General features: G+C 48.4%; 3 protein-coding genes across 3 annotated transcripts; 2 read left to right on the plus strand and 1 right to left on the minus strand.

The window, feature by feature from the left end:
* Positions 1 to 88: 88 nt before the first annotated feature.
* On the minus strand, positions 89 to 1,801 carry MCYG_02007 (conserved hypothetical protein; the record flags this gene model as incomplete). Its single annotated transcript, XM_002849027.1, has 3 exons — positions 89 to 1,243; positions 1,301 to 1,657; positions 1,733 to 1,801. The coding sequence occupies 3 exons, from the start codon at positions 1,799 to 1,801 to the stop codon at positions 89 to 91; spliced, it is 1,581 nt and encodes a 526-aa protein (XP_002849073.1).
* Positions 1,802 to 4,625: 2,824 nt separating this feature from the next.
* On the plus strand, positions 4,626 to 6,714 carry MCYG_02008 (protein kinase domain-containing protein; the record flags this gene model as incomplete). The annotated part of the gene is made up of 4 exons (XM_002849028.1): positions 4,626 to 5,528; positions 5,688 to 5,767; positions 6,035 to 6,171; positions 6,386 to 6,714. 4 exons carry the CDS (start codon positions 4,626 to 4,628, stop codon positions 6,712 to 6,714), a joined length of 1,449 nt encoding a protein of 482 aa, XP_002849074.1.
* Positions 6,715 to 12,338: 5,624 nt separating this feature from the next.
* Positions 12,339 to 14,015, plus strand: MCYG_02009 (peptidyl-prolyl isomerase cwc27; the record flags this gene model as incomplete). Its single annotated transcript, XM_002849029.1, has 1 exon — positions 12,339 to 14,015. One exon carries the CDS (start codon positions 12,339 to 12,341, stop codon positions 14,013 to 14,015), a length of 1,677 nt encoding a protein of 558 aa, XP_002849075.1.
* Between the last annotated feature and the right edge of the window lie 1,188 nt (positions 14,016 to 15,203).

Consider the following 15,203-nt stretch of genomic DNA (forward strand, 5'->3'; position numbering starts at 1 on the left):
TGGGTTGATATTCACATGTTTTCCGGGTGCTTGATGATATATAATTCCACGTTTATGTTACGCCTCTGATAACAAATTTCCCAGGGCTCTAATTTTGACGAGACTTGTCTTTGGGACTGCTAGCTCGGGGTGCTGCCCCTCCGTCTGGCCGTGCAAAACTCCACGCAGCATCGCGCGGCTCGACTTCCTCGGGCGTGGGCGAGGTATCAGGCTCCCCTGGGGCAGCAGCTATGGGTTCAGGTGATTCCTCATGAGAGAGATTTTCCTCGGATTGAGCTTGCAAGTGTCTCTCATTTGCAGATTGAATAAACATATCCCTCTGCTCCTCCGCCCAGTCCCTTGCATTCCGGTATGCGGCTATACCACTCCGAAGTGTACTTAGCCTATCCGTCATGGAGAATGACCTTAGCGGCGTCATAATGTATTCAGGGCGGTTGCTGTTACCACTAGGAGCTGTAAGATGCGTGGTGTAGAGTTTGAGCTGGCCATCCTGGTAGGTTGAGGTTATCGTGTAGGTATTATTGTCATATACCTCATCCCGCTTATACGACTGGAGTCTATGCATCCCCCGAGCACCTAATGCACCATGATAGCAGGCCTGCCGCTTGGCAACAGTAGGTAATCCATCAGGACCTTTTGTCTCCAGAAAGAAGTTTGGGACCATTGGAAGGGAGGTCTGTGTTGACGGTATAATATAGCGGCTAAGGCTATCACGGACCTGAGGGTTAAGCTGATCTGGCAGAGAACCATAGAAATAGTCGGGTTTTGCGGTTGCAAGGGAGCCATCCGTTAGAGGGGCAAGGTTCCCAAACGGATAGTCCATTCCTATACACCTAATGTCTTCGACATGACCGTCCATTATCGGTATAGCGAAGCGTGAAATAGGTCTCTCCTTAGATGCGACTAAATCGGCTAATTTAAATGCTCGAAATTCTTCGCTCGTAAACCTCGACGGGGAGAGAGATGCCCGGCGGCGCTCTAGTCGATCATTGAGCTCCTCCCAATTATTGGGCTCTGCAAATGTCTCACCTTTAGGATACATGTATTCAGAAGGATAAACACCGTAATCAATTAATTTTTGCTCAAAGTTACGGTTGTAGGGACTGGTGCTGGAAGTCTTCGCAGTCTTGTTCTTGCTAGTACTCTCTTCATCTGGAGGAGACGCTGCAAGTCGTTTCCGGCGGCCAGAACTCCGTATACTCACCATGTTATCACGGGGACAAAGAATATGAGGTTCTGGGTACTAATCCAAGGTGTTGGTAAATAAATATCAGTAGTATATCGCAAGAATGTTACTTACATTCCTGAGATCAGAGAGGTCAGGCCCGCCGTGCATGGAGAGTTTCCTGATCTCCCATAGACTCCTGGGTGTGCAGCCGCTTGACGGGTCGGGAGCAAGAGTCTGAGAATGCTGCTTAAGCGTAGTCTGGAGCTGTCGAATGGGTGGTCTGTATCTTGTTCTTCCAACCCTTGGTGTGATATTGGACGTTCCGTTCCGTCGGTTGAGCTCCTCAAGAGCGTCCTTGGTCAGCCAGATCTTCGATAAAGTATCCCAGTATGTAGAGGAAGGCCGGCTAAGCTTCGTCCTCTTCGAAGGAGGCTGGTCAGGACAGTCCTCTGGCTGTTCGCGAGTTGGCTGCAGCATACGGGGCAGAGACTAGAAGTCGTCTCGCCGTCAGGAAGGGTGGTGGGCTGACAGGCATCCGTTTATATAATATGGCTGCGTGCGTACTCCGGCCATCCCCTGAGAATGTATGCGGGCGCCATTGGGCATGTCTTCATGGCAAGGATCGAGATGCATGTTTTCAGTGGCTTGCTTGGTTTGGTTGATATAACTGTTAAATATACAGTATTAGAGCAAGGGCTGGTCACGTGGTATTATCTAATACATCACATGACCTGGCATGGCAGTCACGTGCTACCACATCAAATTGAGATTCTAGGCCGGAGTGCTTACCACTACCCTATCCGCCCTCTCGACTAGTAAATATTATCTAAAGATAATATAGCTCCTTTTCTAATACTATTATTCTTTGTGGCTCCCTTTCTTTATATACTGTATACGTGACTTTTAGAGCAGTAATTATACTAGAGCAGAGCTATAGCTCTCTACTATTAGAGATTTCCTTCCTTCTTTCCCTTCTCTCTTTATAGGTTTTGTCTTCGATCTTGTTATGCCACGCAGCATGCGCCCACCAAGCCCACATCACGTGGCATTCCAACATCAAGCATATAAGCAGTGCAGCGACCAGAGATGACGAGCGTCATCACTGTGTATGATCTTTTGGTCGAATGGCATATGCTGTATCATCGCTGCCAGCATATACGGCCATTACAGATCTACGGACCCCTTAGCTAGTTGAATCAAGCTACCTTTGGCCGTTAACATACTACTACCTCCTACCTTATAGTCCTTATCTTACTTAAGTACTAGTCAGCCGACGGCCCTTTATTCTCTATAGATAAATAGCCGTAGTATAGCCTCTAGACCTTCTATTTATAATCATTATCTATTTTCTACGCCTGTTTATTACCTTTTCCTGTGTTCATTTGGTTGCATTGTTTTGCCGTTCCGCTGTGTTTTGCAGAGGCTGTGATCACGTGTTCTCCATACAGCCTCCGAGAGCATTTGATTATATCATCCATCCACTGGCCAAAAGTTCCCATTGGTTGTTCTGCTGCAGCGAGTCGACGGCGGCCTCGACGGGATCGACGGGCGAGCTAGTCAGCAGACCCCACTTAAAACCCCTGGAAATATCATGTAATCATGCCTAAGCCTCGGGGACTAAACCCTAAACCCTAAAAGCTAGTCTCTAATTAGTTGATATATATCTTAACAGCCTCGAGAGAAGGCAAAGGGAGTCAACGTACGGTCTTAAGAGCCGCTGTGTTTTATAGCTGTAACAGTGTTACTAGTATCCTAGGTCAGTCTTTGATGATATCTCTTAGGGGCCGGGTAGGAAAATTAGAGGCGCTAAAGGGCGTAAAGGCCTTCCCCACTGAGAATCCCCGGAACTTATCGTGAATCTCCCTTTTTGAGCTGATCAACTAATCCTGCCAGCTGTTACAGATGCCTGGCCACCAATACGGCAAAGTCGGATTTCGAGGGGCGAACATAATCACTTCTAGCTCATTGGCGCGGTTGCACCCAGCATCAAACTATAGCATACCATACACAAGTACTCCAACGATGCGCATGACGACCCTTATATACAAGCCCAAGAAGCCACGGGTGTATTGCCATGTTACTATCTATGTAGTTAAGAGCGGCTCGACTGCCAACCCCATCGATCGTACTTATTTCCCGAGGGGGATGTGCCTAGAATAATATAGGAGAATTTATTGCTTACCTCTCTAAATGAGGCTCTATTTCTTTAGACAAGCACTCGTCCAAGCCAGCTATATGTTCTTGCCGGAGCCATGCATGGATAACGAACGAAGGTATACATGATGCCCCGTGGCCCCCAGCGTTCTGACCCCTCCAACGAGACCTGAACATATCCCTGCACCGTCCATCCACTCAAAACCGCTCCCATGCACACCTCCTCGCACGGGATACAGATGGCTGCCTAGAGTATAGCAGAGCCTCGTGCTCCCCCGTAGCGCAGTATTTAAAGCGGTTGTTCGCTCGAACCTGGAGCCATTTTCATCACTGAATCCTCTGTCGAACCCGTGCAGCTTTGGAGAAATCTCAGGCATAGCTACTCATATCCCATATCCCATAACTCAACCACAACAGGTTCCTCCTAGGTAAACCTTCAGCTTAATATATTCTGTTCTCCTGGTCTTGATAATGGAAGAGATGACTGATGAGAATAGATCCCGTCGACATGTGCAAGAGGTCCTATAATAAAATCATTTTTGGTTGCAGCCATGTCCTCGAAACGCCCGGCAGTCTAGTCCCTAACGGATGTGGTTCCTGCGGAATAGAGAAGGGCATAAATGATAACATTGCTAGCTTGACTAAACGTGATCCTTGCGACGACTGCCAGGCTAAAGGTCTTTGGGCCCGCACGCCTGGTGGAAAATGGTATGAGGTCGCAGAAGGTGGCCCTAAGAAATTTGCCCCGGGCTTCAAATATCCCTGTGAGTTCTCCTTGTGATATCCAAGATTACTTCGAATCTAACGGTTCTATAGAATTGCTCTGAGACTTTGAATCTCCGCTAGATATTTATACTTGCAGTGGAACCGGCGATCTAAGTCTGGGGTTGTGTTGGATGTGCTTTGTCGATATCAGTGTAGTATCAATAGGTCTCATAGATAAACTTCTCTAGTAGTTATACGTTAGATGAATTTCTGTCTCCGCCACACTATTATTATACTTGCAACCTATCTTCTTAATTCATTCAGCTACGATCCCTGTAGTACTCATGCTTCGTAATTAATTATCTCTTTATACCCGAAGATAAAATCGTCAAGATGGCCGTTTTGCCGAAAACGGCATAGTGTCGGGCGTGTTACAGGTCTTTTTGTCTCTTTTCTCAGGGGCTGAACAACAATCTCAACTCTTTCACCAGCACCGAACAATCAACTATCTGCCACAACACACAAACTACTTCCCTGTGCCTTCACTGAGCTTCTGCACGCCTACGAAACGGCGATCATAGACGTCGCGATATTTGCCATGGGCTTCTACGAGACTGATGCTCTGCATAAACATAACTACGTTGGCGGTGGCGGCAGCGCATATGTCTACCACGTCAGTCCGATGATTGTGGTGAAAACCGTCCGCCCTGACCGAGACTTTAAAGAAGAGGAGGAGATAGGACACCCTTTGCATGGGGATATCGCTTTTTACGAACGCTTTAACGCGCGCCAGGACCGATGTCCGCACATTGTGGAATGTTTTCTTATGTTTCCAGACTATCTTTTCCTATCATTTTGCCCTAACAAGGCCTTCATCCATTACTATCTTGAACATTGTCAGGAGCGAGAAGATGACCGTCTCTTCGGGCGTTTTATCCGTGTGAAAGAGTACCAAGACCCTGCTCTTATCGCTCGATGGATACAACAACTCACGTCTGCCCTCGAATACGTGGAGAAAATGGGATACTGCCACAATGATCTAAATTCGATGAATTGCCTTCTTGATGAGAGACTTAATCTAAAGCTATCTGATTTCGGTCGCGCCTCCACTATTGGGCAATATCTGGAGTGTAGCATGGCTCCATGGGCGCTAAAGTTGAGTGCTGGGCCCTTAGCGGGTACTCATGGTCTCTGCTCTGCTAGAACCGAGCAGTTTGCAGTTGGGTCTTTCCTCTACTTCTTAGTATATGGTTATAATCCCTATGATGATATTAATCTCGAAGGGCCGGAGTTAGAACGTCGATTTAAGGTAATGGATTTCCCCGAGCTAAATCGCCACGAAATCTTCGATGAGCTTATATCTGCTTGTTGGTATAATGTCTATCCTACTATGTATATGGTAGCGTATGATTTTAAGCGCAAAACAAAAGACATTGGAACAATGCCAGAAGAATATGAGATCATTGACCGTACTAAGGGGAGAAAAACCAGCGAAGCACTGGTACGAAGAGGATTACTGGGCCCCAAGTTGGCACTTCGCTTTCAGCCACTCTGGTGGAGGTATCTACACGCGGCGAAAAGTACGTTCGTTTGGCGCTTCCTGATGGGCCTGCCAAGCAGAATGCGGTTTTGGCTCTGGTTTTGATAATGGGTCTGCTAGAACCGGACTTCGAATACTCGGATCGCTGTTGGGCTGAAGAGATTGATCGTACATTTTCGGCTGCGCCGATGGGTTATACTGTGGGCATAGACTTAGGGGGGGCTGAAAAAGGGTTCCAAACTAGGCAGATGTTGGGTACCTGAACAGGCGACCGTGGGGTCTCCAGCTAGATTTTCCTTTTCTCTTTCATTTCGATAGTGCTGCTGGCAGCAGAGAGGAAGGATTTGGAAGTTTGTACGGAGGAAATAGCCAGGTTTTGTATGTCCGGCCGCTCATAATCTCCCCTCAAAATTATTATTTCGCATCTCACATGGCTCCTATCTCACGCCGAACTCAGTGCTGCCCAGGAACAATATTGCCCTAATATCCATTATAATGGAACGTGTAGAGAGCTTTGCAACATTCCCTGTTCTCAGGATACCAGTCGGCATTTTTATCATCACAAGCAATGGAGGTGTGGAAGCTATAATTGTGTTATCTCGGTGTAGGCCCCGTGAGTGAATATCATTCTATCACCTGCTAAAATATCTCCGTAGGGATCCCACTACTTTAAAAAAAGGCCTTTCGCAGTATATGAAGGCTCTTCAGCTCAGACGCACAGCTTGCCGTTGAAGGTATAAACGGTCTCAGCTCGATAATCCCCACGCCTCTAATAGAACGAGAGCTATATCATCCCTCAATGCTCATCCCTGAAGCAGACCCATTCTCATATGATGATGATATTCTCTGGAGACTATCAACGAAACGTTTTCAGACAATTCTGAGCAGCTTATACTTTACGAGCGCCTATAAAATTGCTACAAAGGGGGTCTTCAGCCTGTACAACTGGAAGTACGCTTGGGTGAGAATCACTCAAGGGCTCTTTGTGGATGGTTGGGTCGAAGTGTTATCAGAGATACGTCTGAACGGAGACACTCCAGTATCCGACTTCAAGGTAATAGCTCCAAGTCTGGCTCACTCCCGTGGGTATGAGTTCCTTGTCGCAATTGAAGCAGTGCTCTGGTCAATTAGGTATAAGGCTTGTTAAGGGGATATCAGATAGACAAAGGAAGTGTGCTTATATTAATCAGTGCTATAAAGCTATAACTTGCTATAAAGTTGACTTTAATTGCGAGTATTAAAAGAACTCTTGATTAAGGTGGGAAACGAGTGTCTTTATATACATATTAATCTGAATCCATATCACCTGTTTCCTCGTGAATCCATCGTTGGTCTTGAACCTCAAGTCCATCGTTGGATTCCCTAGCGCCTTGGCAACTTGGACTCCGCATGATCACGTGATCTGCTCGTCCCAAGTTTCCTGTCTGCTCTGTGTTGGTCCAATGAATGTGTTTGCCTGAGCTGTGCCGTAGGTGGTCTGTAACAAAAATCAATGACAACTGTAAATGCTAAGACTAAAATATCCCTTGGCCTCTAGGGTTATACAGGGCAACCCGCAAGCATAGTTCAGATGAGACTCTCAGATGAAACTCAACTCTCTCAGATAGAGTCCTTATAATATGCCCTTCTACCTCTTTAACGCAGCAACCCAACCCCTAGCGATTTGACCAGCTCCTCCATTTAATTATAGCTCCCAACCGACACGTTTACCCAAATTTGAAATGCAGATATCTAGTGACCGCCGTACACCTAGAGAGAGCCTCCGCATAGCGACACGCCTAATTTTAAACCATCACCGGGCCTCTATATTTAACAGGTATAGAAGGTGTAAGTTAGCGCAGGTTATAACTTGCCCACCATATAACCCGGTTACAACTGCCTGCCGTACGCCTGCGCCCCCCCATATAACCGGGTTATATGGCCGCTTGGCGAGCAGCAAGTTATGCCTCAGGTTAATTTTAGTACAAGCAAGCTCATCCAATCAATCAACGTACATGTAATCATTATATAAGGCCTGGCCTGCTTAGTTTCATCGAGCTCTTCTTGTACATGCTCCCTGCCCATCCATCATTGCACTGCAAGATGCAGGCTGAGGGCGTACATTGAAGCTCGACTACTCGTCCCAGGCACCACGGAGAGGTGCAGGCCATGCCCAGGGTGCCGTACACAGGGCCCGTACGGCTGGGATGGGTGCAGTAGGGCAAAAGCCCCAAATCCAAATGGAACGCAGTCACTCAGTCCAAAGATATCAATAAAATCATGTCCTTACCCATTTAAAGAAGCACAATGGCCCTGCTGGCCGAAGACCCATCTCCTCCTCCAGTTATCCTGGCCCTTGGCCGTCGTACCGGCCCATCGCCCGTTAGGTCAATGACCTGGCGGTCATCCCCAGAGTCATCGTCCAGGACTATGACCTCCGTACGTGCCTGCTGTATCTCGTCCCGTACGGAGCAGTGGGAGGCACGATCGCGCCACTTGCAGTTACCACATGCTCCGCCGAAGTGGCCGGGGAGCCGGACGCACTCTGTGAAAGGCCTGAGACCTGTACGTCCCCGACAGTCGGTACAGGCATGCACCTCAGGCCTCCCTCTGGATTGGACCAGCAGGCCGTTAATGTACGAGGCCCGATGCGATAGTATTTGCCGTGCATCTATGCTGTACGGCACATAGCGCACATGGAGTCCCGGGAGGGACAATACCGCATGGCCCAAGTCATTGTGGACGTACGGGGCAAGCTCCTGGCCACCGACCCTGAGGATACCAGGCGTGTCCGTCATCCGGGCGATCTGGCGGTCGTACAGCACAAGGGCCCTATATCCATGTCAGTATACCCGTGCCGTGCATTGTACAGTATTAGATAGGGATAGGGGCAGAGCAGGGTGGGGGAGGGTGCTAGATATATAACTTACATCCCGTCCCCAGCAGTGTTATTGTTAAAAGGCCTATTATCCCATCTTTTATTAGTATATCCTTACTAATATATGCTATATTATGGACGGATAGATAGGATATTATAGATAATAGGCCGTACTTACATCTCAAAAGAGGAAGAAAAAGAGGAGAGAAAGAGTATAGGGGTACTAATCGATTGGAATCTATCCTATACCCACCTAGTTAGTATACTATGGCCTATGGCTGTACAAATAGTATTTATTCCCCCCTTTCCCTCTCTATATCTATGCCTGCTGCATCGTACAGAGGGCAGAGGGCAGATAAGGGGGAGGGGGGAGAGGGGAGGGGGGAGGGGGAGGGCATAACATACCTGATATTCTATTCTGTACACATATTCCCAGGCCGGATATCAGTACAAGGACTCCCAGACGTGGCCTAGATGGCAGGATAGGCTGCAGCTCGGCTCTGGACGATAAAACGAGTACAGAGAGGATAGAATAGTGTCCAAAAGGGATGACTTACCGGACGTGTACGTGGAATAGGCTAAGGAGGAGAAGGAAGAGAAGGAGAAAAGAGGGAGGAGGTGAGGCCAAAGCTGATATCAACGTGTAGCGAGAGCGTGTACAGCCTAACCCGATTAGGAAGCCTTTCTTCTAGTAACAACGTACAAGCAACACCTTAATATATAGAGTATAAGTATAAGAAAAGAGTATTTTTTTATTACTACGTATATCTATCAAGGCCAGAGGCCAATCCTATTTAAAAATATATATCGGTAAGGAACAGAGTAGCGTACACCAATCCATATTCTATATTCTATATTAGATGTCCTATACTGACTCCCTTAGGCCAGCTTCCTTATCTCCTTGAGGTGCTTGACCAAGGCATTTAATGAGAAGCCATGCTTTACCCGTACTGTCTCCAGCTCCTCAATAACAACGGACAGGCTCTTCTTCTGTACGCGCTGCCTCCGTACGATCTCATCAACCACTACCTTCCTGCGGGAGAACATCATGCTCTCCCCAGGACGGTGGCGGCGCCATCTAGGCCCATATGCCTCCTCCATGCTCCGTACCGACGGCCGGCCACCAAGGCCCTCAGCCCACTCTCGCCAGAGATCCATAACGGTCCCAATCGTACGGGATTGAGAGAAGCCCATAGAAAGGGGCGGGGGGCCAGTATGGGGAGCGGCTGCTACAGCAGAGGAAGAGGGGGGGTGAGGGGAGCAGGAAGGGGACAAGGAAGGATGGGGAATGGCTCCATGCATACACCTAGGAGTGGCATATGGAGTGGAGGCGGCAGTGGCGGTGGCAGTGGCCGCAGCGGACAGAGGCGAGCCTGGAGCATTGGCTCGTACGGTGAAAGACACTGTACCGTCCACTATATCCTTGATATTCCTATCAATTGTCTGTAGGAATCCAACATTCCGCTCCTCTGATACCTTAAGAGTCTGCACAATGGACTGCTCAATGGTCTGCAGCCGCGTGGCAATGGCAGGAACCGTACGGCGAAGCTGGACATCCTGCGGCTCCTCCACATCTATCAGGGAGTCTCGTACAAGCTGGGAGAAGCAGAGGTAGTCATCCCGTGCAAAGAGGGAGTGGCTCCATATTGGATGGCCGGGGAACTCCTGCATAAATAGAACAGAGTCCTGCAGAATGACTGTACGAAGATAGTCAAGCAGATAGAGGAACCCCTGCGAGGCAAGATCCCCGTGGTCCACCTTCCCACTATCGAACCTCACTGACTCTGGAGGCAGCTGTACGTCCTCAGAGCCAGAGCCGGTGTACGAGGCCTGCCAGAGCAGCCACTCATCGACCCAAGGCCAGAGTGCCTGCTTGAGGGATGCAGGCGGCTCAATCTTTGTACGCGGCAGATAGTACGCCCCTGTTTCTACCGGCTGGAAGCCTGCCATTGCACGTACGAACTTCCTGGGAATATTAGTAAGATAGGAAGTTGTAAGAGAGTCAGAATTCCACCGTCCAGCCCTTCGAATCTGGCCCTCATTTACTCCTGCCAACTCAGCAAACTTGGCCCCCTGGGACCGTCCAGCATGGGTCTTCTTCTTTATCCCAAGGCCGATCCCCTTGTACACACGGTTTGACCACTGCAGCTGGGTCTCGTACGCAATTGGCTTGACATTACTCTGGCCCTTGATGACAAGAAGGTCGTACCAGAGCTCCCGGCGCTGGAAGTTGGGTGGTGTCTCCCCCATAATATTCCAGCGCATAAAGAAGTAGAAGCCAATACTGGCCATCGTACAGAGAAGGGGGTTCTTATGCCGTACAGCAGTGCCGTACTCGCGGCGGCCATCCTGGTTCGTCTTGCCATTATCTATAAGTACAACCATGGCATGGCAGGGAGTTGGGCCCTCATTATCCAGAGTCAGGGTAAAGAGGTCGGCCATTTGAACCTTACGCCGTACCTCACCACGGAGGAGAAGGGTATGAGCAAGGAGAAGGTCGGCCGCCGTACGGAGGAACGGCTCCAGCTGGCCAGAAACGTTGTACCCAGAGGACCAGCAGAATCGGATGAGCCGTACGAATTCAGCAGAGGTATATCCATCCTGAAGGGAGTTGAGGCCACGGTCCTCGTACTGCTCCCTCTTCCTCTTTGACTCCTGCTGCCTGCGTGTACGAATCAGGCCCTTTACCAGTGCACCCCTAGGGGATGCATGGGTATTTGTCCTCATGCTGACCTGTACGCCCCAGAGGTCCACCAGAGCGGCAATGTACGCCTTGATCGATGCCTCTGATAGCGTCTGTTTAACGGACTCCCCCTCTATATTCGTACGGCTCTTCTTATATCGAGATGGCCTGATTTCTCTATACATAACCTCCTCCTGCAAGAACATATTTAGTTTCGGCTCGGACACAATCTCTCCGTCCGCAAATCCAACCCTTTGGCACCATGCCTATTGGGATTGGAATCGATCGATATACCGTACAGTCAGCCTGTAGACATGCGGCAGTGGGATATAAGGATATATATATATCAGCCTGATAGGGAGCCAGGCCGGGGGGATAAGAGACGGGAGATAGTAGTAAGAAAGGGAAGTACGTACTCTCCACTCCTCCTGCCGGGCACTGTACGCGATCTGCGTATTCTTAGGCCGGTTCTTTTGGGTATATAGGAGCGTACGCTCCTGGTTCTCGAACAGGGCAACGTTGATATTGGACTGCCGGTCCAGGGCACTCATGCTGCCGTCTGCACGGTCCATTCTGGACGAGGAAAGGGGGTAATATAAAGGTCGGAAATAGGGTATGCGGTATATAGTAAGGTAAATACCTATCTGTTCACTTATTTGGCCGCATTAGCCCATTGTATGTACGAAATATACAGGGGTACAGGGGGGGGGGAGTAGAGAGAGTAGAGCAGAGTAGAGCAGAGCTGGGCTGAGAGGCCTGAGTGGCGGTAATACGCAATAAAGCTATAACTGCTTACATAATCGGTTACACTGCGGCTTGGCATAACGTACGTAGTAACCCGGGTTATAACACCACCCGGACCCCCCCCCATATAACCACTAGTTATATGGGGGAGAAAAAGGTTTGGTTATAACCTGCGTTACTATGAGGGTTATGCCAAGCCACCAAATATCATTTCTACGTGCTACGGCGATACATGTATGCAAATGGCATCGAAACAACCTTGATCATCGCCAGTTAGTATACAGCAACAGGATAACCTCACAAGTGAGGGCGCTGAAAGCAGCCAGTAAGGAAGTCGTTGTGTTGAAGCTGGTTGGTTCGTATAAAACTGAATCTACAAAGCTGTGGTGGAAGTTGTTAACTAACTGTTCAATGGAATAGTGATAGCTTCTACCAAAAACCACAGCTGCATAACTTCTTACAGCTCAAGGGCAAGACTAAAGACAAAATGTCTGCTCACTACGATACCGAGCCACCTCCAACAGCCTCTGCGACACTCCATACCACCGTTGGGCCCATACACATCTCGCTTTTCGCACGCCAGACGCCGCTCGCCTGCAAGAACTTCCTCCAACACTGTCTAGACGGGTACTACGAGGGCACCACGTTTCACCGTGTGGTACCTAACTTCGTCATCCAAGGCGGCGACCCTACCGGCACTGGCTCAGGCGGTTCGTCTATCTATGAATACCCCGAGTTCGAGTACGATCCGCGTGATGGCGAGAAGGTCGTGTTCAAAGATGAATTCCACAGTCGATTACGGTTCAACAGACGTGGGCTTGTTGGCCTGGCGAAGAGCGAGGATGGGACATATGGGAGCCAGTTCTTCATTACGCTGGCGAATGCAGAGCGGGAGCTAAACAAAACATGTACCATGTTTGGCAGGGTGGAAGGAGAGAGCATATATAAGGTGGCGAGCATTGCTGAAGCGGAGCTGGTAGAAGGGTCAGACAGGCCAGTCTACGCAGTAAAGATTACGGGGTGTGAAGCTGACCAACTTGGTCCGTTCGAAGGGCAATTGAAGCGCAGGGAGCGCATTGCTGTTGCTGACAAGAAGTCAGAAGAAGCACCTGTGAAGGGGAAGAAGAAGAAAAAGGCCAAGGTGGGAAAGGCACTTTTGAGCTTTGCAGGCGACGAGGATGAAGGAGATGCCATATTACCGACTAAACCAAAATTCAATACCAAACTTGTCCGAGAAGAGGAAGAAGCTGCCTCAGTTGCAAAGAAACAGGTACAGCATGAAGAGAAACGGGACAAGGTCATGCATAAACCAGAGCCAACACCATCTCACACTGAGCCATCCAACAATAATAAGAAGAATTCTACAAAACCAGCGCCTAGAGAACCGGATCCAAATACACAACTCCCGTTACCAGATGCCGAGTCGCCCTCACGCCCTGCATCACCTTCAAGCTCAGCATCAGAATCACCACCACCTCGCCAATCATTGCTTTCCAAAACCAATGCCCAAATCGCTGCACTCAAGGCGTCTATGAAACGAAGCACGGCTGCAGCAACCGCTGAGCCAACCAGAAAGAAATCTGCTCTAGAGTCACTGATACCAGAGACATCGATACGCGGCGCTAGAAAGAGAGCATCAGCAGCAGGAAACTCATCACAAGACGCAATTGCACTAGACATGTTCAATGCTTTCAAGGCCAAGCTTGAAAACGCAGACTCATCGTCTAAGAAATCAAAACGAGACCACCATGATACCGGCTCCAAACCGGGGGGGAAGAAAAACACAGAACAAGAGCGAGGAGAGCCGGACGAGGAAGACGGAGAAGGACAGGTCTGTGACCTTCACTTCGTCGCGGGGTGTCTATCGTGTCGGTCCTGGGATGTTCCAGAATCAGAAGAAGGAGCCGGAGATGACGATGATACAGGTTGGATGACGCATACGCTGCAGTTCGGCAAAGATACACTCGGTAAAGATCTGAACTGGAAACAAGCTCATCAGGGAAATGATGATTTGGTTGTTATTGATCCACGGCAGAAGGAGAAGGAGATTGCCGGTGGTGGTGGGAGGAAGAGAGAGCGCGAGAGGAAGAGGAAGCTCGAGACAGGACAAGACAGGGAATGGGATAGACGAGATGCTAAGAAGCCTGAGAGTAGTCGTTCTTGACCACGACGGCTTGTACGAATAGATTGATAAATATATTAATTCAATATAAACAAAGCATTACGACACTAAAAGCGGCTGACATGCGCAATATCCAAAACGACTCCTCCATAATGGTGATTTATATAAGTCGGTGAGCAGACGAGAGATCAAAAAGGGGTAATTAAACACCATTTCAGACCAAGTCGCAGAAGAGCGCCCCCATAGCATTAATTAGACACAGGTTATAAAACCAGATAAGACGGTAATAAGCAAGCAAATAAGCAACGTAGGTAAAAACAGACTGGGATATGCAAATGCAGGACAAAACGGTAGGAAAGAAACAGGAAAAAGAAACTCGATAGGAAAGACTAATCATATAATGTACCCTTTCCCCCCCTTTGTGAAAAAGAAAACAGGACAATTCAAGGCTTCAGATACCAAACTAAACCAAACCAACAGGGCCGGGACGGAAAGCCAGATAAGATGGGAATTGAGATGAGATGAAAAATAATTGGGAAAGCGACAAGATGAAAACATGTAAAATGGTTATGTTTTTATAGAAAAAGGGGGAGAAACAGAGATCTGTAAAAGAATCATTAAAGTAGTTGGCTTTGAGGAAAAAAGCAACCCAATTGACCAGTCGAGGCCTTTTAATAAAAAAGCAGAAACAACAGTGGGAAAAACACAAGATGAGAAAGCAAACCAAAAGCAATAAAAAAGGGGGCAAACACAGCGGCAAACTAACCTCCTCCCGTCTTTCAGCAGAACAATAGCATAGCATCCCGTAGCGTATCTGAGATAAATCACGATAAACAGTTAAATGGCAAATAAAACATATGGGGAAAAGGCTGCACCATATCACATTAATATTTCTCTCTTTTTTTCAACGAAGTTTCTTCGTTTCCTTGGCTTCATCTCCGTAATTCAATTCACTCAAACTCGGACCTCCTCCTCTTCCTCAGACAAGCGGGATGGAAATGCAATGACAAAATGAGAAGCGCCTAGCTCAAGACGGGGAGAGGCAAAATATAAAACGATAAAGTGATAAATGAACAAACGCAAAACGGTATATCATTCATTCCATCATATCCGGTGCTTCAACTCCCTATCGGTCGGTTGTTGGTGAGATGGCGTAAAAAAAAAAAACACTGTAGCGTTGTTGGTATCGATTGGATTGGGTTGCCCCAAGGCCGGGCCGGCATCATCATG

The sequence above is a fragment of the Microsporum canis genome, genomic scaffold, assembly GCF_000151145.1.
Source record: "Microsporum canis CBS 113480 supercont1.2 genomic scaffold, whole genome shotgun sequence".
NCBI lineage: Eukaryota > Fungi > Ascomycota > Eurotiomycetes > Onygenales > Arthrodermataceae > Microsporum > Microsporum canis.